Source organism: Aptenodytes forsteri, unplaced genomic scaffold, assembly GCF_000699145.1.
Source record: "Aptenodytes forsteri isolate BGI_AS27 unplaced genomic scaffold, ASM69914v1 Scaffold194, whole genome shotgun sequence".
Classification (NCBI taxonomy): domain Eukaryota; kingdom Metazoa; phylum Chordata; class Aves; order Sphenisciformes; family Spheniscidae; genus Aptenodytes; species Aptenodytes forsteri.
The window spans coordinates 994,172-1,017,220 of NW_008795243.1; the positions used below are offsets into that span (position 1 = coordinate 994,172).

The 23,049-nt window shown below is 35.8% G+C and overlaps 1 protein-coding gene across 1 annotated transcript in view; it reads left to right on the forward strand.

The window, feature by feature from the left end:
- The window catches only part of ABCA13 (ATP binding cassette subfamily A member 13), a 207,588-nt gene that overhangs the window by 49,009 nt on the left and 135,530 nt on the right, over positions 1-23,049 (forward strand). The window contains exons 18-25 of the mRNA XM_019471904.1: positions 2,801-2,875; positions 4,168-4,340; positions 5,509-5,585; positions 6,130-6,251; positions 8,942-9,136; positions 11,180-11,344; positions 16,985-17,162; positions 19,405-19,544. Of these exons, the coding sequence (XP_019327449.1) occupies positions 2,801-2,875; positions 4,168-4,340; positions 5,509-5,585; positions 6,130-6,251; positions 8,942-9,136; positions 11,180-11,344; positions 16,985-17,162; positions 19,405-19,544 (1,125 nt within the window). The remainder of the gene's footprint in view (positions 1-2,800; positions 2,876-4,167; positions 4,341-5,508; positions 5,586-6,129; positions 6,252-8,941; positions 9,137-11,179; positions 11,345-16,984; positions 17,163-19,404; positions 19,545-23,049) is intronic.

Consider the following 23,049-nt stretch of genomic DNA (forward strand, 5'->3'; position numbering starts at 1 on the left):
ACTGGAGTTGCTGCATTTAAGTAATACTCACTGAAAGAATCCCACAAGATGGTTGCTCCAAACAGCTCTAGCTTGTCTTGCTGGTGGAGGTACTGATCCTACTGACATAGACCAGCTGAGAAACGGCATACTGAAGTTGATGCATGAACTCTGATGTGGTATTTAGACCTTTATGATTAACTTTATGCAAATATGTCAAACCAGCGGTCAGCAGGGCCAGGTATTAGCCAGATTTGTTGAAAAATCAAAAGCAAATACTAAGAAAGTGGTTTATTTTCCCCAAATGCTGAGGATCAGAGATTTTGAGTATTCTGCTTTTTGCTATCAAGTCAGTATGCTGTGGACTCTCAGTATTTCTGAAGCCATTATGATTTTGCTTATTTTGCTAAGGTACTTTCTAGCACTCCTAAGGTCTTAAGAAAGCTGATGACTTGTTACCTTGATGAAAACCTGGGGTTTTTTTTGTTTGTTTGGGTTTTTTTCAATGGAAGTATTATGTTCTGATTTTGAAATAGTTCAGACAAATATAACAACTGTTAATATTGAAATCCTTATATGGCCCATTGAAGGTTGCAACCGTGCATAGTCACTTGTTGAAAATTTTCTGTGCCACCCTTGTTATGAAAATAATGCTTTCTTATTAATCTTTCTACAGAGCATCTGAAACCTGCAAGATTCTTCAGAAACATTTATACCCTGCTAGTGTCCTACTATTGCAGAAGTTGCAGTTTACCATTTTGCATGTTCTTAAAACCTTTTCAGGTTGGTTACCACAGTAGTGGCGGGGGGGGGGGGGGACATGTTAGTACTATAATGTTAAGGCTTTACTCTGAGGAACCTTTTGTAAAAATAAGTTAATTTGGGTGATGCCAAGCAAGGCAAGCATACTGATGTGTGGAAATTAAACCAACAGAGGCACAGGAAAAATTTTGATGCAGAACACATAAAGGGATGATTTCTTTCTGGAGTGGTCACATTGATTCAAAATCTCAGTGGAAGCAGGAGGTCCTGCAGCTCCTCTTCTCTCATTTTTAGCCATGTGCTCTTTCCCTTCCTCCTGCGCTTACTCTGACACACCAGGACCTCATCCTTTTTTGATTTGACTCACAATCCCAGCAGAAGACTGTATACACATTTGGGTTTTGTCTTATCTTTTTTACCGGATATTTTTCTGTGAGGCTAGTGAACTGAGTCAAGTCACAGAGGTTTTCTTAATGAGCCAGAGTTGCCACAAGGCAGCATATAGCTGACAGAAAGGAAAAATGGGGCAAGTATATAAAGGAAGTGGCACCTCCCACTTCTGGCCGTATTGAGCCAGTGGATTGGCTAACAGTAGCTGAATAACTTCACCTTCAACAAATTGTTCAAATTTTATTGTGTTAGGCTTGTTTTATTCCTTGCATATAGGCCCCCAAGATGTGCACTTTGAGAAAGGCTCTGTGTTGACCTAAGGGTGTAATTTCATATTATGTTTTCTTGGGGGAAACCAAAGCCTTTGCTTTTCAAACTTCATATTTTAACCCAACTATGCCCAGAATTGTTTGCAAAGAGTGATTAGGAGGCATTAAGCTGCCATTCTAGAGCAAGGGATGAGGTCAGTAATGTCTTATGCCCACTTTATTTCCAGACAAAACCTAAGATGTGATTACAACCCAGTTCTGATTATCTTTCCACTCTTCTGTGACTGATGTAGTTCCCAAAGAGTAAAAGAGTAGCAATGTTGAGCTCAGAATAAGTGATACTGAAAATGTGTGCCAGGTACCTGGGATCTGTCTTTCACCTCCAAAGAACAGTCTATTTATTGAGAGAACTGAGATTAAGGAACTAAATTTTTGTCATTCTTATTTCAATACTCTGGACAGAGGGATGTTTCATAATGTTTCATTTGATACAGAAAACATTACGAAACCTAATGAGAAAAGATGAAAATTGCTTGAGTTAGTTTGCATTACTGAGTTACATTGTATTACTTCTGTGAGCAAGATCGAGGTTTGCTTGTTTTAGAAGCAGTGGTGAATGTTTATTATTCTTCCTTCTTGACTTATGAACCAAACATAAGGAAAAAAACATGGGGGAAAAACCGAACTTGATCCTTCCAGAAACCAGAATTCAACTGTCAAGCCAAACTCCTTCCCTGCTATGCCATGTACAAACCCACTACAGGCAGGGGAATGGAGTTTTTTTCCAGGGACATGGGGGCTGCAAGCTTGGGTAGAAACTTCTTCCATGGATGATCAGGTGATAAATATCCCCTATATGGATTCTTTATCCCTAGATACGCCAAATGTCTGTGTAATGCTGTTTCCCTCCCCTTGCAGCTAGGGTTTGAAAGTTACTACTCACTGGAGGGTTAATAGCATCCTGATACCTCCACAGGGAAATAGGATCAGGGGAGCCTGCCTGAGGAGGAGGTAGATGTGGTTAATATACACAGCTTCTCAAAGTTATGCTTCTTGCTCACAAAAAGCAAAAATGAAGTTTTGTCCTCTGGTTCTGTAGCAGGTATTGCTGTTCTTATTATTGATCAGGAAAGTGTAATGGAGAAGAGTAATGGAAATTGACTCAAACTAGCCCTTCTTGCCCTCTGCAATGACAAATAAGTTTAGCCAGAAATATTTCTTAGTGCCTTAACACATCAGACTTCCTTTGCTTTTAAAAACTTTTCTGTCCTTTATTATTTGGTTATAAATTTTCATCTGATTACAGTAATTTATTTATTTTTTTAACTGATTAAGCCTGGACATTTTCTCTTACAGAAGAACCAGTTGTCATTGGCAACCTTTTCTGTGTTGTTACAAAGTGTAAAGATGGATTAACAAGTCACTTAATCCTCTCTGTCATTGAAGGAGTCACCCTGGTTCGAGATCGTTATCAGGTTTGAGTGGTTTCCACACCTACAAGTGTTCTTTACAACATGCATTAAACTTTGGAAACTAATGAAAATGTCTTATTTTTTTCCTACTGTCTGAATGATGAGTCCCCACAGTGACTATACAAAGCAGAGGTTTGTATGGGTATAGCTCTGATGCTTTTGATAGTGATACCCAGAAGGAATTCCTTAAGCAAACATTGGTGAGCTTTGAAAGCTGTAAATATAACTAGAATTACTAGAATTCCTATAACTAGAATAACTAGATTGCCATTCAATACCAAACAGCATCTCATTTTTAATTCCTTTACATTTTGTGATACTGCTAATTTAATGAATCAGAGTACCTTTATACTTTTAAATCTTCACAGGAACAGGTGTGAAATCAAGCTAGATACAAATAAACTTCTTGGCCAGAGTCATTCAAGCTAAAATAGCAATTGTGATTACCAGTTGGGGTCAGTCTCTTTTTCTTTAACAGTGCATGAAATTGCCAGCAGGAGAGAGTAACATTTGGCGTTTAAAGACTCATCCAGAGTTGGAAGCAAGCCTTTGGATAGCGCACACATGCGTGCACACACAGACAAAACACTAAAGTCATGCTTTTAGTATAGAATTTGCCTCCTCTTTATAAAATATCTCTGCCAGTTTGTCTACCTGAACATTTTGCTGATATGAACAGCAATGTTTTAAGGCAAACAGACGTCAGAGGCATCACTCATATCTCAAAGTAGACTTTTGCAGAACAAATGCATTTCTGTAGTCACCACCATTCTATGACCTGTGTCTGCAAATATTAAAAAAACCCTTGCAAAATCAGAAATATGAATATTCAGGAGAAAAGATAAAAGTGAATACTACACAAAGCATAATGCAAGAAAAACTTTGGATATGGGTATCTAGATATTTTGGTTAGCTGAATGGAAACTGATGCTGTTTGGAACAATTCCTTGGGAAAAAGAGAAAAATGGTCAGCCTAAAATAAAAAAAAAGACAAGCTCATTTCATTTTGAAATTAAATTTCAAATGAAAATGTTGGCATTTCTGTTAATGGATGAATCTCCTTGATAGGCTAGGTCAAATTCACAAATATTTTTTGTTGTTTCCAAAACTCAAATCTTTGAAAATTCCTTGGTTCTTGAAAACCTCTCTATCTTACAAATACAATGAGTAACAGAGTATTACCTTACCCATATTCTCATTCGAAAATATTCATCATCTAATTGCCAAGACCTGCTACTTCAAGCAATAACATAATCTCATTAATTTGCTAACCATATGATCACTGTGTTTTGCAGGATATTGAAAGAATGTGGCCTGCTTTCAACAAGGGGGATTGTGAGAGTATGGCATATATAAACCAAAAACTTTCCAATACTTGGGAGAGCTTCCTGAGAGCCTTGCAGAATACCAGCAATGGCAGCTGTGAATGTCAACTAACGTTGGGGAACATACAGAGACGACTGCAAATGTAAAGCTTTTTACATTTTGGTACCCCAAATGGTTCTTGTTAGAGATGTTATTTTGTGCATATGTCTGTATTCTAAATTATGTAATTACAGTAGAAATACTGTTTATCAAAGTCTCTTTAAGCTTTGTTCATTTAACTGAAAATTGAGTGGATACAATGCACAAATTATCCAGAATTTTGCTAAATTACTAAAATATTTCTAAAAGCCCTTACACTTTTGCTGAGCACTTGCAGCAGATCTTGCTTCTCCATGAGGAGAATGCTTTGAATCACAACTAAGAAAATTTTCAGTTTTCCGTGACCTCAGTTAGGTCAATATTTTGATATCTTAATTTTTTTATTTAAATCTGTTTTGCTGTGGCCTTCTCCTCTCAGCAGCTGGATACCTTTTGCAAAACTTTAAACATTCAGATCAGTTCAGCAGTTCAAACAGTCAGAAACACAGGATGGTGCTTGTAAACTGACAGGCTTGAACTCCAAATAATTTCAGATATTTGCTGTTCCCTTGAGGAAAAATAGTAGATTTTAACTAAATTAATAAAACTGCTACTATAGAGTGTTTCAAACTTGCTGTCAGTTAGAGGTGGTCCTTTTTATAATTGTTGCTATACTGGTCTGACTGTTGGATTGTTTTCATAATGGGCTTGAATGGTCTCTGTGAATTATAGTAATAATACAGAAGAACTTGAGCTTAGATGCTGCTCTTATGGACCATAGACTCATGTCCAGTTTTTGAATGGTAAATAATATCTGATGTTTGTATACTCTTTATTACTTAAATTACAATTAGACTTTATTCATCCTGAACTGCAGTGCTTAGTATCTCTAGGTTTTAAAAATATGTGTTCAGTAAGAAACATGGAAGTGAGACATTGCTAGACCTGTGCTTCTCCATAAGCTACTGTTTGCTAGAGCACTTAGCCATCATGGGACAATCTCTACGTTTGCAATCTTATTTAGGCATGAAATACGATGATCCCGGCACCATATAATACAGCATGAGAAGGTCTGTAGAGTTGCTTACTGCATGCACAGTGTCTGCACATGAAGCATAATATGACCCTTTTGCATCATTTAGTGGCTATTTCACTATTCACGTTACTCTTTACACATAGTAGTGTCAATGACTTAGTTCTGATAACTTGTGAAACTAAGACTATTGTTTCAGGGTGGCTGAAAATTTGAAGCTACAGTTGTCAGAAAATCCAGTGGCAGCTTTTCTCAGCAATTTTAATCTTTTGAATGGTAGGTTCCAGTTTTCTTCACTTTTTTACAAGTCACTGCTGCGTAATTTTGCAAGGCAATAACTTTTTCATTGTTCTTCAAACTTGAAAGGGATACTGCTTATGAAGACTACTGATTTAATGCAATATATTTTCATTGTACACATGTGCACATACATGCGCTTGAGTTGGCACAGGACAGCATAGTTTACCCTGTCAAAGCCTGTCCAATAAGATGCAGGGGTTCATTAGAAAGAAGAAGGGACTTAAGTTAGCGGAAAAAGAAAAACTTAAAGGACTAAAGACTGCTTCACTAATTTCAGATGTTCTCATAATACAGGGATGTTGGAAAACCTGTGCTCTTATAGGATAATGCAAACAGATGCACAAGTCCTTCAGTCTGCCAGAAGAGTGACCTTTACACTTGAAGTAGAAGTGAATTACATGATATGAAGTTTTTGTATCCTTTATCACCCCTCAGAATAAATCTAACGAAAAGGATACAGTCTGTGGGCAATTTAATTAACCAGATTGGTACTGTTGGCACTATTTTTCTTCTCCTCCAGATATGAAAGTCAAAGAGTGTGTGCACAATCTTACTCAGTTGAGACTGGATATTGGTTCTTCTGTCAATATTTCTGAAGAAACTGTCAGTACCATCTTGGAAGCCAGTATCTCTCATTCAAAGGTAAAAGATTGAAAAGAGGTGTTAAATTAATGGCTCAACCTATAACCTGATATGCCAACCGAAACAAAACAAACCACCTTGTTTGTGTGGAATCTTTTATTTTCACTTGTCACTTCTATGTGGAATATTTTGTGAGATTCAGGGCTTCAAAATAATAATGTGAAACATTAAGAGATCAATTTATAGTAGCACTAGTTCCCTGGTCTAAATGGCACTGCTTCATTACTTTCAGCAGTGTTTTACCCCTTGTGTTGACACAGAATTTGAGCTTTGCTATCTTGGTACTGTAGAAAAGGTGAGGGTTCCCGGAGAAATCATTTTGTATCTTCCCACCTCTGATCCTCACAGTACCAAGTTGTTGGATTTTTTTGTATTCCTTTGTGCGCTCCTCACTGTTCTTACATTATCTTACCAGTATCTTGCCTTACCTCCACTTTATTTATCTGTTGTCTTTTGAGTATTGTCTGAAGGGTGGATTGTGTAACTTTTCTGAGCGAAGGACTGTGTGTGTTATCATTGCTGCTGTTTCCTGTGATCCCAGTGATTAGTAGAAATCACGAAAAATGCCCCCTAACTTACAGGTTCTCTCTCCTGTTAATGATTGTGTGACTGAAAAGAGTTGGGGGTACATTTGGTATAAACTAATCAGGTCAATCAAGCAGCCACTGGGTGTCACTGATGCTCCGCTTGCAGAAACAGTTGCAAGTTTTGTTCGTGAAAAGTCTGGCTATTAAAAAGGCAGTTCAGACCATCCTAACTACTTATAGATGATTTGTTCTTCTGCTTCTCTGGCAGTGTGACTGCATTTATTGTTAGCTTGTTATTTTGATACCGGTAAATGGTAATGAGAGAAGTCATCTGGAAGCGATTCAGTTAAATGGGATTCGGTGCACCTTTGATCTTTTGGAATAATAATGCTAATTGACTGAATTTTCAAATGACTTTCTATCCTTATTTTTTGCCGAAGTCCTGTGTAGAGTTTAGATATATGTACATATCTCACATTTGCATACCTATACAGAATTTTTTTGTTTGCTTAAGTGCTTAAATCCTCCACCAGTTCAACTGGAGCATTAAAGCCTGGGTCTCTTACTGATTATGCAAGACGCACAAGTACTTTTTTAAGCTATAATGGAGGCATGCCCATTATGTTTATGGTATGTATAGCCACTGTCTGATAACCCTAATGATGGCTGCAGGCCCACTGCAGTCCTATATTTCTGTCATTTTATACTACTACTGTGCTTGCCTCTGGAATGGTAAGAGTAAGCCTGTGAGTTGTTTGTGCTCATTGCACTTACCCTTAATTTCTACCACAATATTATGCTTTGGCCATGCTCATTGGCATGTGATTAAGTGTTTTGAAACTGCTCAAAACCTGTAACCTGAAGACTATAAGCTTTCATTTACTGAATATAGGAGTTTGGATTAGCTCTGGTACTCACAAAGCTGCAAGGAAAGTTCAGAGGGACTTAATCTAGTGGGTAAAACGCTGAATGGGTTAAAACTGGACTGAAATGGTGATATGCATGTGGGGCATGAGGAAACAAATTTCAAATTATATCACAGACTCAAATTTCCTCCACAACAAGAAGTCCAAATCAGTATCCTTTTAAGCTGCTAGCAGAATTATATTTATATTCATAGTCTGCTCTCCTTGTACACGCACAAAAAAGGTGAATATTTAAATATATAGGAAATCCTTTGGAATCACAAAGGCAAAATTCTGTTCCAGAATAAAAATCTAAAAGACAAATTAGTAAGTTGGAAATTAAAATGTTTAATAGGAATTAAAGAGTTCAATTGCATATCTTGACCAACTTTGGCTCCTAATTTGATTTTCTTGGGGATCCTCTCCCTCACTGAGTACTGTTACTACCTACAGATGCATTCAGTGGAGGCAGTACAGGCAGGTTCTGTCCTACGGAGTACAATGGAGCCCTCAGTACTGTACTTTGGCTCCTACAGACTCTGAACTTGTAATTTTTCTGGACTTGCTGCCATTTGCTTTCTTTCAGGCATTTCAGGAGAAAGGGTAGCTAAGAACTCCTGAGATATCTGGGCCGCAAGCATTTGTCTTTTGATGTGACATTTTCGTGGGAAGAAACAAACCATCATTATCCAAGGAGTTTTTATTGTAGTCTCGCCCAAGGCCTGCTTAGGCATTTGTCCCTTCATCCACTATTGAATAATAGCACTTCAAAGGAGTGTTGAACTGAGAAATGTGAGCTGGCTCAGAGTGAACATTGTGCCATATAGGCATCCCTAAGTGTTAAGTTTGTGTGTCCTCTGGAAGAAGGAAGGTCCATATTGTTTAGTTTTAGTGATTTATACATCTAGATTTTGACCTTTAGGTGTTTCTGCAACAAAGGTGTGTATCTGCTAGAATGGGTTTGTGCAGCATTGTAAATATGCCTGCTTATAGTATGAATGCTCATAGAATGAATGATCGACCTGTTCACAAATGAAAGTAAATCTTTATAAGAAATCTACTTCATCTCTTTATATGTACATAGAATATAAAGTAAGAACATACCAATCTGATATAGACCTGTATAGTTCATTATTTCAGGCCTGTTGATGACTGCAAATTGTCATGTTACTGTGACGCAAATTCTCACCTTATTGACTATAAAAGAAGGTGATGCATTTCAGGGAGAAAAAATTTTAATACACATACATTATGATAGGTTTTTTACAGTGCCTTTGTGGTAGCTTTAACTGGAAGATGTGATGAAGAAGTACTTAGCCTGCTGCTAAAGCTACCTGAAAACAGTAAAACCTCCCTGGCAGTGGAAGAATTATGTTCTTTACCAGCACTGGACTTGTATACCATGTTTGTACTGATTATACAGAATTGGAAATTACGTCATATCATTTACAAGGTAAGATGAGAAAAAAAAGCATTCAGTCCCTATGTTTTTCTTTTGAACGTGGTCTAAAGCATGCAGGTAGATAAATGAATAATTCTATTATTTCTTCAGGTGTTCTTTCTCTGTGGAAGCAAACACTGGGCATATGGCATTTTTTGTCTTCATTTAGCTCCACAAAGCAAACACAACAGTTGAAGAATGGGGTTGGTAGATGTTACTGTATTCCACTTCTTGCTTCCTCAGGAAAATTATCACTGAGGAGTTAATTATGAAAGGTTTAGAGAAAACACAGGAGGTCGAAGATATAGTTTTATTAATCTTTAGCAGAGTTTGCAGTTCATGCAATTACTCACTTCTTAATTTGTAAGTGTGGAAGACTGATCTGACATCATTGGAACTAAAACAAGCATAGGAGCTCACATTACAAGAATTACAAAATTATTTTCTAGGAAAAATTCATAGCACTCTGGAATGTATTTTATTTTCTATAGAAATCATGTTGGCAATTCAGGTGGCTCCTTCAGGAAGGAGCTTTTCCAGCTCTCAGGATGAGTTTCTCTATGAGGGCAAACCTCCTATATTTTATATGACCCAAGTCAAACGACTTTGACAAGAATAATACAGTGCCAAAACTATAATGAAGGGGATGCAGAAGTCTGTAGCAAAACTGTATTGTCTGTAGAACCGTAGATAATCTGGGATCTAGTGTGGGTTTTCAGTGAGATAGTGTTTTTACTTGTAAGAGCAAAATTATTGTATGGGATTTCTGATAGCAGACATTTATTTCAGTTCTTTTGGGGTAATTGATTGATGGAACATAAAATGTTGTAAGTACAAATAGCTGAAAAATAGTCATAACATTGGGAGGAAGAATATTTTGTTCTAAAGCCGTAGATGCCGGGTTATATTCTGGATGTAGCATGCGCAGTTAAACAGGTTGGCCACACACTTTTAAAAACAAGACATTTCCCAGAATAGTTTAAGATACCAGAGGGAAAAGAAAAGACTTCTACTTTCTGAATTATCTGCCAACCTAGAGGGGGAAAAAAAAAAAGAAAAAAAACAGTGCTTATTCTTATGGGCTTTTCTACTGAGCCTTACTGAAGCATAATGAATTCCTAGCAAAGAATAAAAACGTTGTCAGCTCATCCTAAATTATTATGGAAGTTTTGCTATTTTTTTAACTGAATAAGATTTTTTTTTACAGTTTTTTTTTTTTAATGTGTAAAAGCAGGTAAAGGTTGAGAAGAAAATTAAGCACAGACATTATTATAGTAGGAAGTCAAATAAAGGTGGATAAAATAAAGATAATCAGAGGAGGCAGCTGAAAGTATATAATGAGATTATATTATTTTTATTATCATGCATAGGCAGGTAACAATAAATCAGTTTGTATTACCATATAATCTAAATAACCTATAAAAGCAAAGGAAATAGAAAGAAAATTCAAAATGCCAAAACTTGCATGGTGGAAACAGCAAACAGCCAATTGAACTTTAGTCAAGTAGGAAATGAAATACATGCAATTATTTTAGGTAAAAGGCAGTACGCATGAAAAATGCAAAGGGAGGAACAGTGTGACAGGAAAGTTTGTTGTCTAATATGATTCCTAAAGCAACTAAAGGGGTTGGTAGATTTAATTTAACTTATGAATTATTTTAAAAATATTAAACTGTTGCATTGAGCATCTTGAACCTGTTGAAGGCAAAGTTCTCATTTACACTGAGTTCTAAGGTGGCAGAGTGTTGCAGATCCCATTAGCATCTTAGGTAGGAGAGCTCTCTTCAGCTTGGTAGGTATAAACGTGTTCTCTGGATTTTAATTCCTGATTTGTCATAGGCCAGTTCTAACATCTCTCTAACAGAGAATGTTTCTTTAGCTGAATTTGAGAGCAACCGGGGAGTTATAATAAAAGGAGTTTTGTTAAACATGGTTTGCAGGAACATTGTATAATCAGTTTTAGAAAAAGACTGAATAATTTTGAGTGTTTCATTGAAAGGTTAAAATTTGTTTCTAATTGGAATTTATTGTTGTGATTTTTCCTTCTTTTCCAAGATTAAGATACCATCTGAGATAGGCAATGTACTAAACATGCTACTGGATGTGGTTTCTAGTATCAGCTCTCTTCTCAATAAAGCCCATCATGTCATGGAAAACCTTCCAGTGTTCCTCCAAGGAATTCAAAATACTGGTGTGCTTGACATCTCTGCATTGCAGCAGGTATGTGTATGATTTCAATATGCAAACTTAATTCCCATTGTGAGGTGCTTTGTTAGGGATGTCTGCTTAGTAAGGAGGAACACAGATAGAAATTGTGTCCTAGAAAGTTGTGAACTTGGAGAGAAGAGAATGCATAGACCCTAGGAAGATTAATTTGGTCTCTTTCAAGCACACTGGTAATTTTGAGACTATCAATGTGTTGTTTCTGTCATCTCTTTTTTTGTTAACTTATGAGATCATAGCCTAAGTTAATATGGTGTTAGGCTACTGGTTAATAATAGCATGTATTATCTGTGATTTGGAGATAGCCATGCCTTTTCTGCTAATGCTGGATTTTTTTTTGATGAGCAGACTATTACTTTGTTTATAAGAAATAACTTTGCATTTTTATAGGATAAGATTTCAAGATAACGTGCAGTTCTTGTATCTGCCATGGGTTTCTGTTTCTGTCACTTAAGGGTTTTGTGTGATAGTTCTGCTTGACATTTTAAAAAAAGTGGCATGAGGTGTGAGTGAGGATATTTCTTTTGTCCCTGGCTTTAAGGGCAGTTGCTGCGTGCGCATCTATACAGCTAGCACAGTGGTGGATCTACTATCAAATAGATCAGAAAAAAGATTTCTGTTTCTAAGCAAGGTCCAATTCCATAAGAAGACCTGCTGATCCCTATGGCATTACCTTCTGGATTTGCTATTCTGTGTAGAAAGTTTAGGATTGAACGTGGTTCTAAAATTACGAACCTCTAAGAGATCCCTCAGTGGTAAACAGTGCAAACCGGTTTGTAACTACAGTACAGAGTAAGCACTGCCTTAAATACTGTTTTCCCTAGTGATATGAATCTTTCTCAAGATCTTCTAATCTGTGTGACAAAGAGGCATGTTGTAAAATGGTTTTCTGTGCATATTAGTTTTGTGTTTGAGCCTCTCTTCTTTGGGGTAGCTCTTTCGCTGCCACAATGAAAGGTGGCGTTCTTCAGATGCTTACATCTTTTCTGCTTTCCTTAATCTAGTTCTGTTTGTGTCAAACTTTCCTTCGAATAACTGAAGTATTCTTTTTGGAGTGAAATCCCAAAGTTGCTTATTTGATAGAAGAATGTCTCAAAAGGTCCTGTTCAAAAAAAGTCTGCAAAGGAACAAATAGAACAGCAGAGGGCCATCTGGTCACAGTTTTAATCTTTGCTCCATGGCAACCTATATTATCCTGTAATATAGCATAGATTTAACCTTGGAATTTTTGTTCCTTTTTACATCTTACCTTTTTTGGTCACTTTTTCTGACACAATCTTTATTTTATTGGTTTTTGTTAATTCCTTTTTTCTTGAGAAATTGCTGTTTGTTTTTGTCACCTAATAATTTGTAGAGGATTAAAAAATTCAGTGTCTATTTCTTTTGTTAATAAATTAGATGATGCATGTTTTGAAGGGCTCTTCTGTCTCTGTAACTTTTTCTCATTTTTTAGACTAGTAAAAGTTGTTTATTTTTAAGTATCCTTTCCTTTTCAAGTTTAACTGGATTTTTTTCTGCTTTCCAATACTACCTTGAATTATTGATTATTTTGTTTGCTTCTTTTCTATAGTGGCCAAACTTGTGCTATGAATAAGTGTGCGACTAAAGTGCAGATATTGCTTATACACTTTCCTCCTTAAATATTTTCATCTATTTCCAAAAGAGTCCATCCTTCTGGATGGACCAACAGCAAAGTAGTTCAGTGACCTAGGAAGATTACCAAATAAAGTATGTAAAGCTTTTTAAAGCAAAAACATGTGGACCTTCAGCATAGAGTAAGACAGATTGTCTCCTTCATTAACTTCTAACTGAAAAAAATTATTTTGAAGTTGATTTAAAAAAAAAAAAAGCTATAATGAAAGAGGTAATAAAGTAATTGTCAATTATACATGTGGATTTTTGTCTGAAAAGACAAGATGAAAAGCAAGAAATACCTTTAAAGTATGTGTAAAATGTGAAGTTGAATTGGTATGCTACATATTGTATAATAAAAGATGATGTAAAAACTCAGTATCTGCCAGTCAGTAGTAATTGGAATACAGAGCCACATCTACTGTTAACAACATTGAGTGAATGGATAACTCCCTAAGGAAAAACACTGCTGATTTCGATCATGATTTTTGCTTGCTTGTTTGCTGTTTGAAATTATTTGCTTATATTTCCATAGCTAATTTTTGGTATGTTTGTCACTCATGAATAGATAAGCTGGAGGGGACTTGCTGAGTTACTGGATGCTGTCAGTTGTGAAAGGTGGCCTCATTCTGTAATCCCTCCACTAGCTTGAACAAGTTCTCTGTTAAAACTATCATTACTGAAAAGCCTCTTGGTGTTATAAGTGTATAAAATTCTGACTTGAGTTTATCCATGGCTAGTATGTTTACTTTTGTATCAAAAATGTTCTGTAGCTTTTATAACTTCTCTGACTTGCTCATGTGCTTGTGGAAGGCCAGTCATAGTCCTTCTCTGTTTTGATAGATTAAATAGATTTATTTTAGTATTTGTTTTGTTTGTTTCAGTTTTTTTCTTTTATAACAGGGTCTCAGTTGTCTCAGACAGCCTAGTCTCATCTTCGCACGCTGTGTTAAGGCTAAGCTTGAATGTTGGTGACAAGAAATGTGTACAGTCTTTGAGGGGAATTATGGCTGATGACTCTTGCAGTTCTGCTCATTCATGTCTATACCTACTAAAATGACTTTCTTAATCTTGCATTCACCTTTTTCGTAAGCTGCATGCATTTTTGTCTCTTACTTGTTCAAGGATCAGTGACATACCCAGGTAAGCTCCATTTTATAACAGTATCTCATGATTTCAGTTGATAAATAATGTTTTGCACTGGTTATCTTTATATGCAATTTACTTTAAATTAGGTAATTGTTTTCTTGCCATATTGCATACTGATCTTCTTTTCTCCTGCAATACCTTCTGGTATTAAATTATGGGGAAATTTCAGTAATTTGCTTCTTTCAGGGCTAAAAAACTTATCACAGTAGACCTAAGACCAGTCTCACAGGAGTAACACTAGAAACTTCTCTGTGATCCAATGTTTTCTTTCCTTTTAACAGAGTCCCTGCAATATCTTCTTAATGCCATTTTTTACCCACCACATAGTTATTGGATTAATGCTGATTAATATTTTCTAGGACAAGAACATTAATTGGTTGTTAGAGTTTACTTAGTTTAGAGAAAGCATATGTCTTTTTTGGGAAAAAGCACTTGCCTTCCCACATAAATACGTTGTATTGGTCTGGAATGATAATTTGATAATGCATTCAATTTTACTCCTCACATACTTTTTGCCTTTAACTGCTCTCCACTTTAAAATTTGTTGTATATCTATTAAACATCACAACAAGATATCCATTATTTCCTGGAGCATTTTGTCACTCATTCTTGAATATAGATGAATTTTCTACTTTTCCTTCAAATATTGCTTTCTAAATATAGCCATCTAAATTTGATAGGCTCTTCTGAAAAAATTTAACCAAATCAGCAATTTTGCCATTGTTTCCCCTGATTCTGTCAATTTCAGTACAATAACAACTTTGGGATTTTCATGGCTTTACTCAGAAGTAGGAATATCTATTTATCTGCATTTGTTTCGTTCAGCCCTTCAGTTTCATCAAATTTTGAATTATCTTTAACGTCCTTGTAGTTTTCCAGGAAAATTGCTTTTTTTTTTTCTTCTTCTCTCTCTCTCAATGTAATGATTCTGAATTTATTTTAGTTTTATGTGCAAGCTGTAACCTGGCTTGATTTTTAGGTTTCTTTTGTTGAATAGTTGGTATTTCTACTCCACATGAATTGTTTTTATTCATAATACTTTTTTTAAGCATACAGCTGTCCAATTAGGTCAGAAGCCCCTACGCTATGAGGTTTTTGCCAGCATTTGAGAATCTAGTTCCAGATAGCTTTCTGATCTTCAGTACCATCCTTCCTCTTCCATGAATTTGTTGGAGTGACTGGCTTGACTACTTATTTTGTTTGTAGGAGGCTGCTTGTTTGGATTCATCAGCCTTGATTACAGACCTACTTCATTTAGTTTAAACTAAAACAACTGGATCAAAGATAACTTTTTGTGAATATCCATCCTATGTAGTTCTCCCACTTTATCAAAGCCAAATTTTAGGAGACGTATCTTATTGAGTCAGTGGATATTTAGTTGAAAGACAGTAAGTAGATTCAGTCTGTTGGTGGTAGCTTACCGCATAAATATTCATTATTTGAATTTCAAGTTATTTTGATTGGAACTGGAATTAGTTAGCAAGTTTGTGCTCTTTGACTGAAATAAGCCTCATTTAACCTTCTAGTGCAAATAGTCACTAATACTAATAGTAAAGTCCATGCCAGCAGACTCATTCAAAAGCTGTAGATGATCATATTATGAAATCTGGATATTATTTATTTACTATGTTGTATGCTGAAACCGTATGCAAAAAGTCAGATTTTGGGAGCAGCCAACACTGAGTTTTAAATAACACTTCTAATATTCCTCCAGGATTACTAAAGAAGCACCTGGCACTTCAGTAAATGCATTGATCAGGATAAACTGTTTCTAACAGCACAATCTCTAAACTGTCTGTGATTTATTCTTTCTGTAAAGTGCGGAACTACTTCGAAAATTGACTCTTCTGTTTAAAAAAAAAATTCCAATGATAAAATGCTAATTTATTTCAGTGTCAGATGTGTTTGGTTGACATATCACAGTCTTTTTCTATTTGCCAGTTGTGCAGTCTTCAAATGATATCTGATAGTCTAGTTATGTTTTTCTTGACAAGCATCTGCAACAGTAATGAGTATCAGGCAGGCCAATGCATCCTTCAGTCATACTCTAGCAGCACGTTGCCTTGCAGTTGTATCTTCTCTTAGAACTGTGCACCTGTATAGCCTTCCATGAGATACCAATGACAACTGAGCACGTTATTTGAAAAATGAAGCTGCACAGAGGAGGCTGGTTTGTTTTTGTTTTGTTTGGTTTTTTTTTTGAATGAGGTGAATGATGGTGCTTAAGCCATAAAAGCAGTCAGATTGCTCTCCTCATTAGACGTATGCTAGTCATGAGTAAATGGCAATAATAAATGCTGGTATGACTCAAGATGTGCAAAAACTAGAAGCACATCTAACAAGTTAAAAGATGTACTTGAAAAATAGGCTTTTAGGGCACATGCACTTTATTTTTTTTTCTTCTTAGCAACTGTTTTCACTGCAAACTTTCATATGCAAAATAGTTTTGGTTGTTTCTGCTGTCTTTGTGACACAGGAGTAATCTACCAGAAGAGCAGACTTTGTGAAAACTGACCTTGTAACCAAGGAATCTGTAGTCCAGTTGTCTTGATATTTTCATTCTTTTTCTGCCTAACTGATACACAGTATTTTTAGCAGTTTAATGTAGTACATTATACTACTGTTGTTCATCGAGTATCCTGGCAATTAAAACTGCATTACCTTTTTTCCCCCCTCATAATAAAGGTGATCAGGAGAACAGAAAAGAGCACAGCAGGACCTCATTCTTGTAGGCAGTTTCAACAGTCTAATTTTCTCAATCTCCTTGGATGCCAATATTGAACGAACACCAGGGCTACTCCCTGAAGCTACTAAAAGCGACTTTGATTCATCTGTATTTCTGTTTGTTTGTTCTAGTTCTTGCAAGGTGGGCAGTTCAGAAGTTCAGCTGTTGGATCCCTGGAGTCTTTAATCAAGGCAGTGTGTAAAGAAGAATCTTCATTTTTCAGCAATACAAACCTGTTCATCGACATGCCCAGAATCATGGGACTTTTGGAGGACAATATGGCAAAATACAGCATTCCTGAAGACTCAAGTAAGAAAAACTATCAATCACAAGTTGCATATATGCATTCAGAGTTTAGAGAAGTTTTTCCCTCTTAAATGGAAACATTTATATATCAGCTGACATCTCAGTTGACACTGTAATCCTGAGCACAAGGGTTGATCAATAAAAGTTTTATGGCTATGAGATAATTGTGGATGAGACACAAGTGATTCTGGTTGTTTTCTATCTTTGCAAATAATAAATAAGAATATTCCCATCTTAAAGACATATTTATTAGAATTTTTAAAGCACTTGGTATTAAAAATATATCTTTGAGATGCAAGATTGAGAATTTATTGCTGCATGCCTTTCTTCTGTGAACGCAAAGCTGTGGTATTATTGTGCAGTAAAATATGCAAGCTCTCTGGATAAGTTTTTTAATAGTTGATATTCCTATTCTCATTATCAAGTGCCCAGAAAATCTCTTAGCTTTTATATAATTTCACCTTTGCTCCCTTTCCTCAATATACATTTGACTTACTCTGATTAATTTTAATATTGTTAATAACCTTGTTAGTGTCTCAGTGGCCCTGTGCAAGAGAAGAATACAGTGATAGAGTGTCACTAGGGAAGGATCTGTGAGTGTGAATCATGGCTCTATCATCTATCAGTTTCTACAGCCAGAAACTGACTCTGGCTTGGCTGGGATCCCTGGGAGGGAGCCAGAGCTCTGCCCCAGCCTTCTTCACTTGTGTGTGGGATAACAGTAAGCAGGCAGCTCTGCTTTTCTTTCCTATTTGAAGAATGGAGTTAGCAGGATGGCTGATTAGAGAGATTGTTTGGGACTTAGTCTCTTTCAAAGCTGTTTAGGCCAGAAGTACTATCTGTTTCTTGATGATTCTTTTTTTAAAGTATTGGCACAACTCTGGAGTGTTGTAAGACCTTTTATCTTAGAACCTTGAAACATCTTTAAAGTATCAGTTAGTTCCAGCATTCCTATGAGTGAGTTAACAGTTTCCCATGTTTTACAAATTGGTAAATGGGGCAATGGAAAATGAAAATAAAAAAGCTATATAAGACCACAGAAACGATTTGTACTCCGTCACAGTGATTAAGTCGTATGTATTTTGTGTACCAGACAGTTGCCAATGACTTTCTGAAAATCATAGCAAACTCAGATTAGCAAGTCGTCTTTGTCTCTAGCATATTGATGTTTCTGACTGGCCAGCTTGGAGCCTAATTCTTTTCTGTCATCTATCAATAACTGTGTTTAGTAATGATTGTTTCCTTGAAGAAAGTAAAATTTGGGCAAAGAACTGGGTGTTCTTAATGATATATTTCTGACACTTATTTCTTTAACTTTTGGCAGGAGTTTAAATGTTTTTGGCCTAGTTTTCCATTATGTACAATAATTTGTCTTCCTTGAGGAGTTAATGACGTTATTTAATATTTCCCCACAGCACTGGAAATGGGATATTTCTAAATCCACTCATAACAAAAAATAAAAAAACCCCAAAACACATGAGCTGGGCATAAAATTCTAAATGTTTCTCACAGGAAACTTATTGCCTTTACTTGAGTGCAAGTGCAGTGGGATATCTTGGAAGCTATTCCTTGGATCCTAGTTCTGAAGGACATACACCCTAACGCATTAATAGCCCCATCTGATGTAAGAACATGGTCTTTGGTTAAGGAATGGAAAAGTCAATTGATTAGATTTTTCAAATCAAGAAGTTAAGTGTTATGCCAATTATTTTCCTGTATCTTTGGTAGGTTCTTATAAAATTATACAAATAAAACGTCTATATTTGTGAAGGTATTTGTGTATTCTTACTTCTTTCTTAAGTAGGAATAGAAAGCTACAGAACAACCAAGGGTGTGGAGTGAGTCTGGTTTTTTTAAGATGACTCTTCCCTCAGCATTCATTTTGTGGGCAGAGGTTTTGCATGTGTCCTTCCACTCTAAAATGCACTAATGTAACTTTTAGGATAGATGGGATTCACAGGCCGCTTTTCACAAATGTGAGAAGCTCTTTGGATTCTGATTCTTTTTTTCTTGTCTAACGTTGAGAGTTCTGCATCCTCAACGCGATCATAGACTGTGGTTAAACAATTTCTATTCATGGACCTGTAGTGATTGCTTAGTGGCAGTTGGATGGCATTTGACATGGTACTGTGGCAGATCCTAAATTAAGACTCAAGCTTTTCTTTGAATTAAAAATAATAATAATAATAATCCAACCTTACCTGCATTGTCTGTCTTAAATGTGAGTCTGTCTTTGTTTTTGCAGCTCCATTTTGCCTGAAACTTTATCAGGAGATTTTGCAGTCTTCTAATGGGGCTTTGCTATGGACTTTCCTGAAACCTTTATTACATGGGAAGATACTGTACAATTCAAATATCAACATGATTGACCTGGTGATGGAGAAGGTGAGTATCAAAAGAAACACTATTTCTGTTTATTGATTTTGTCTTTGTACTTCATTTTAAAGGTCCACTTCTTTCAGGGTAGGTAGAAGCAATTGGATAATTGCCTTTCAGAAAACTGGATCCACCCTGCCCCCTGAGTTCTCACCTTGTTCCCACTTTAAGCTTAATATTTCTATTAACTTTTATCCTACTTGTTACAGTGGTTTCACCTCAGTGTGAAAAGCAGAATTTTGTTCAAAAAGTCCCTTAAACCTTGTATAGAAAGATTAAAAAGAACACATTAGCAGACGTGTCGTGTGAATCATGCTGTATCAAGGTGTAGAATATACGTATTCCAAGTGAGCTTTTGCCCTCAACATTTTCTTATGATGGGAAATCTAATGGGGCAGCACAGGGAGCTGTGTGGAAGGGATGCCCCAGGAATGAAAGCCTGTTCTGAGAGAGTCACTGAGCTGCATTTAAAAAAAAACCAAAACCAACCTGTAGTGCATCCTTCCTGATTATGTTTCTAACACCAGTAGTATGAATGACCAGTAGCAGCTGAGCAGCCATATATGTGGATGCTGATGACTTGATATTATTCAACAATTTTACTGTTTCTGCAGTTTTGGTATGGTAGGTGCTCTATCTCGAGCATGATTATCTACAATGACATGTTTGTTCATGACTAGCTTTGAGGCACTTCTGTAAGAGGAGGGATGATGACTTATTTTAAGTATACATCAGAGTTCTGTGCAAATTTTGCATTTATCTTGCAAATATATGATTTTTACCCTGGAATATTACTTATTGCAAGAATGGTAGTTTAGGTTAATTTAAAACTAGAAAAAAGCATTGCTTCTTGTAAGTGGTACACAAAAAGACTGTAGTAACTTTAAATGTGATGGTAACTATTTTCCATGTAAATGGAGTACAGTGTGGTATTCTGACTTATGCTCTAAAAAGATAATAAAAAACCCTAAGCCAAAAAGCACATACTAGATAGCAGATACTAGGTAACTTTATAGTTTCTGCTGTGATCAGAAAGAAGATTTCAGTGATTTCATATTTTGCAGTTAAATAACTTAATTTGCACAACAGGCCATCTCTCTGGAGTTGAGTATAATTATTTTAAAATTTTTAGTCAGCTAAAAATGAAGCTGCTCTTGATGTTCATAGATGGAAATTCTATAAAGAATGAGTTGTAAGAAATGCTAAAAATTCCAAATTGTTTTGAATACATAATCAAATTCTATGTTACGATGACATTTAGAATAATGCACTTAAGACATTTCCACATTATTTTGCCAATTAATATGCCAAAACCACATTCTTAAAAGCATCTGTAAGAAAGATACATCTCCTGACATACATTGTGTTCCCCTATAGATCTTATAGTGAAATCAAGACTGAGTAATACAGTTCAGAATGAAGTTTTCTTGTGGTTTTGGGGTTTTTTTTATGCTCTTGAACAATACAAAGATGCCTCTAGCACAATGTCTCATTCTCATTATGTATTCTCAGGCTCACAAAAGTTCCATCAGCTTATTCAGGAATCTGTGTAAATACACCCCCACCTTTCTCCCAAACCTGTAGATCTAACAAGCACTTATGGATGTGTATCTGTTTATGTGTAAATATTAAGTAGTAGGAAAGTTTCTTCAACAATTTTTTCATTTGTTTTATTACAGAAGCCTATCGGCTATTGCTTGAACAGAAACAAAATTTAAATGCAAAATATTGTCCCAGGTATCTCAAACACAGCTGCTAAAAAACGACCCTGTAGCCCTTACACAGCCAAATCTCCTACTGAAATTGGAACAGAAGTTCTAATTTCCTTTAGACTATGTGACCACGTGGCAGCTATTTGCTAGAAGAAAAAAGTAGAGGATTAAAACGAAAAAGAACATTGATGTTTGTATACTAAGATATATTCTGTAAGTTTTTCACATGGACTATTTTGTTTCAAGACTGTATAATTGACCATTGTTTGATAAATTTTGAGGTTGCTGGTTTTACCTTCTGAGAATTCAACAGTTCTAATGTGTAGAATAACAGCGACCATCACAGATACAGGCTGTAGTGTTGACTGAGAGCAAAAAAGTTCAGTGACAACTGGCATCCAGGAGTTCAAAGACCACATGTGATGTCTTTGATCCTTGCTTTTGCAACTGAACTTTCTGCCACTGATGAGCTGATCTTATGAAAGTATTTCTTATTTCAGAAGATTCGCAGAGTTGATCTTATATTCAGGCAATCACGGTAGGACAACTTTGTGCTATTTCTTTGTAATTGGAAGAGTCAGAATATATATAAATGTAGCAAGATGATTGAGAAATGAAAGAAAGAAAACTAGTCTAGCAAATTCATTAATTTCAGTTTCCTGCCTTTTTGTCTAGTATAATTAGAAAAATAGATAATGAGTTAGTTCTTATTCTAAACTTATATATCCTGTCTGGCTTTGCATAAGCACACTTGACTTGTTAGCTTGTTATAAGATGTCATTATAAAAGCAGTTCAATAAGCTCAAAATACCATTCTTATTTATTCTTACATCAGGAAGAGGCCTAGACATATTCAATCCAGACAGCGCTGTAGTTGATATTGAAGACTCTAATTTTAATCAAAGACAATATCCAGCCCAGGTGTTACAAAGAATATTTATTTTAATGGATCTTCATTGATTAGGAAGAAGAGAACTTGAAGAGAATTTCTATTAAACATCAAAGTCCAGCTAGTCATTAGCATACAAACTCACAGGAGCTGCTTTACCATATAAGATTAAGCATTCATCTTGCCCTAGGTTCTGATTCCTACTGTAATCCATAAAGGTGTAGAGGGAAGAACTGAAGAACGTGTCAGTAAAGTGATATTCCCACCAAATACTGTCCCAACTTCCAAAAACTTAAGGTTCAGGCTTGCCAGGACTTTACTGCTATAATTTGTCTATTTGCTTTTTGAGCTGGTATAAAATCTTAGTATTCATAGTCTCTGTAGTGAGATGTTCTGCATCAACAACTTCTTCCTCACTTTCTTGTTCTTCAACTGAGGCAACTTCTTTTTTAAAATCCTGCATTTATATCTCCCAATTATATTTATTTCTATTCTCTATTTCCACTATTACTCCTTACTGTAATTTATTATTATTACTATTATTATAGCAAAATTAAAATTTGCTTAGTACAGATTTCAGAATTATTAGTCTGTAGTCCCCTGGTTCCCCTAGCATCTTTTTTTATGAATAGCATTGCATTTGTTATTTTCCAGTTCCCCAGTAACTAGGGAATGTTAATCAGGAGGTTACACTACAGTGAGTACTTCAACTATTTAATCCTTGAATGCTCTTAGAATTCTTGGCTGGATGTTATCTTGTCCTGGAAACTACTTATTGTTCATTTTGTCAAATTGTATGACTTTTTTTTTTTTTACTACTGCTTCAATTTGAGACAGATTATCTAAAGTGTTTCCACGTAGAAGGCTTCTGACACAGGAACTTCACAGAGGCCTACTGTGGTGAATGAGAAAA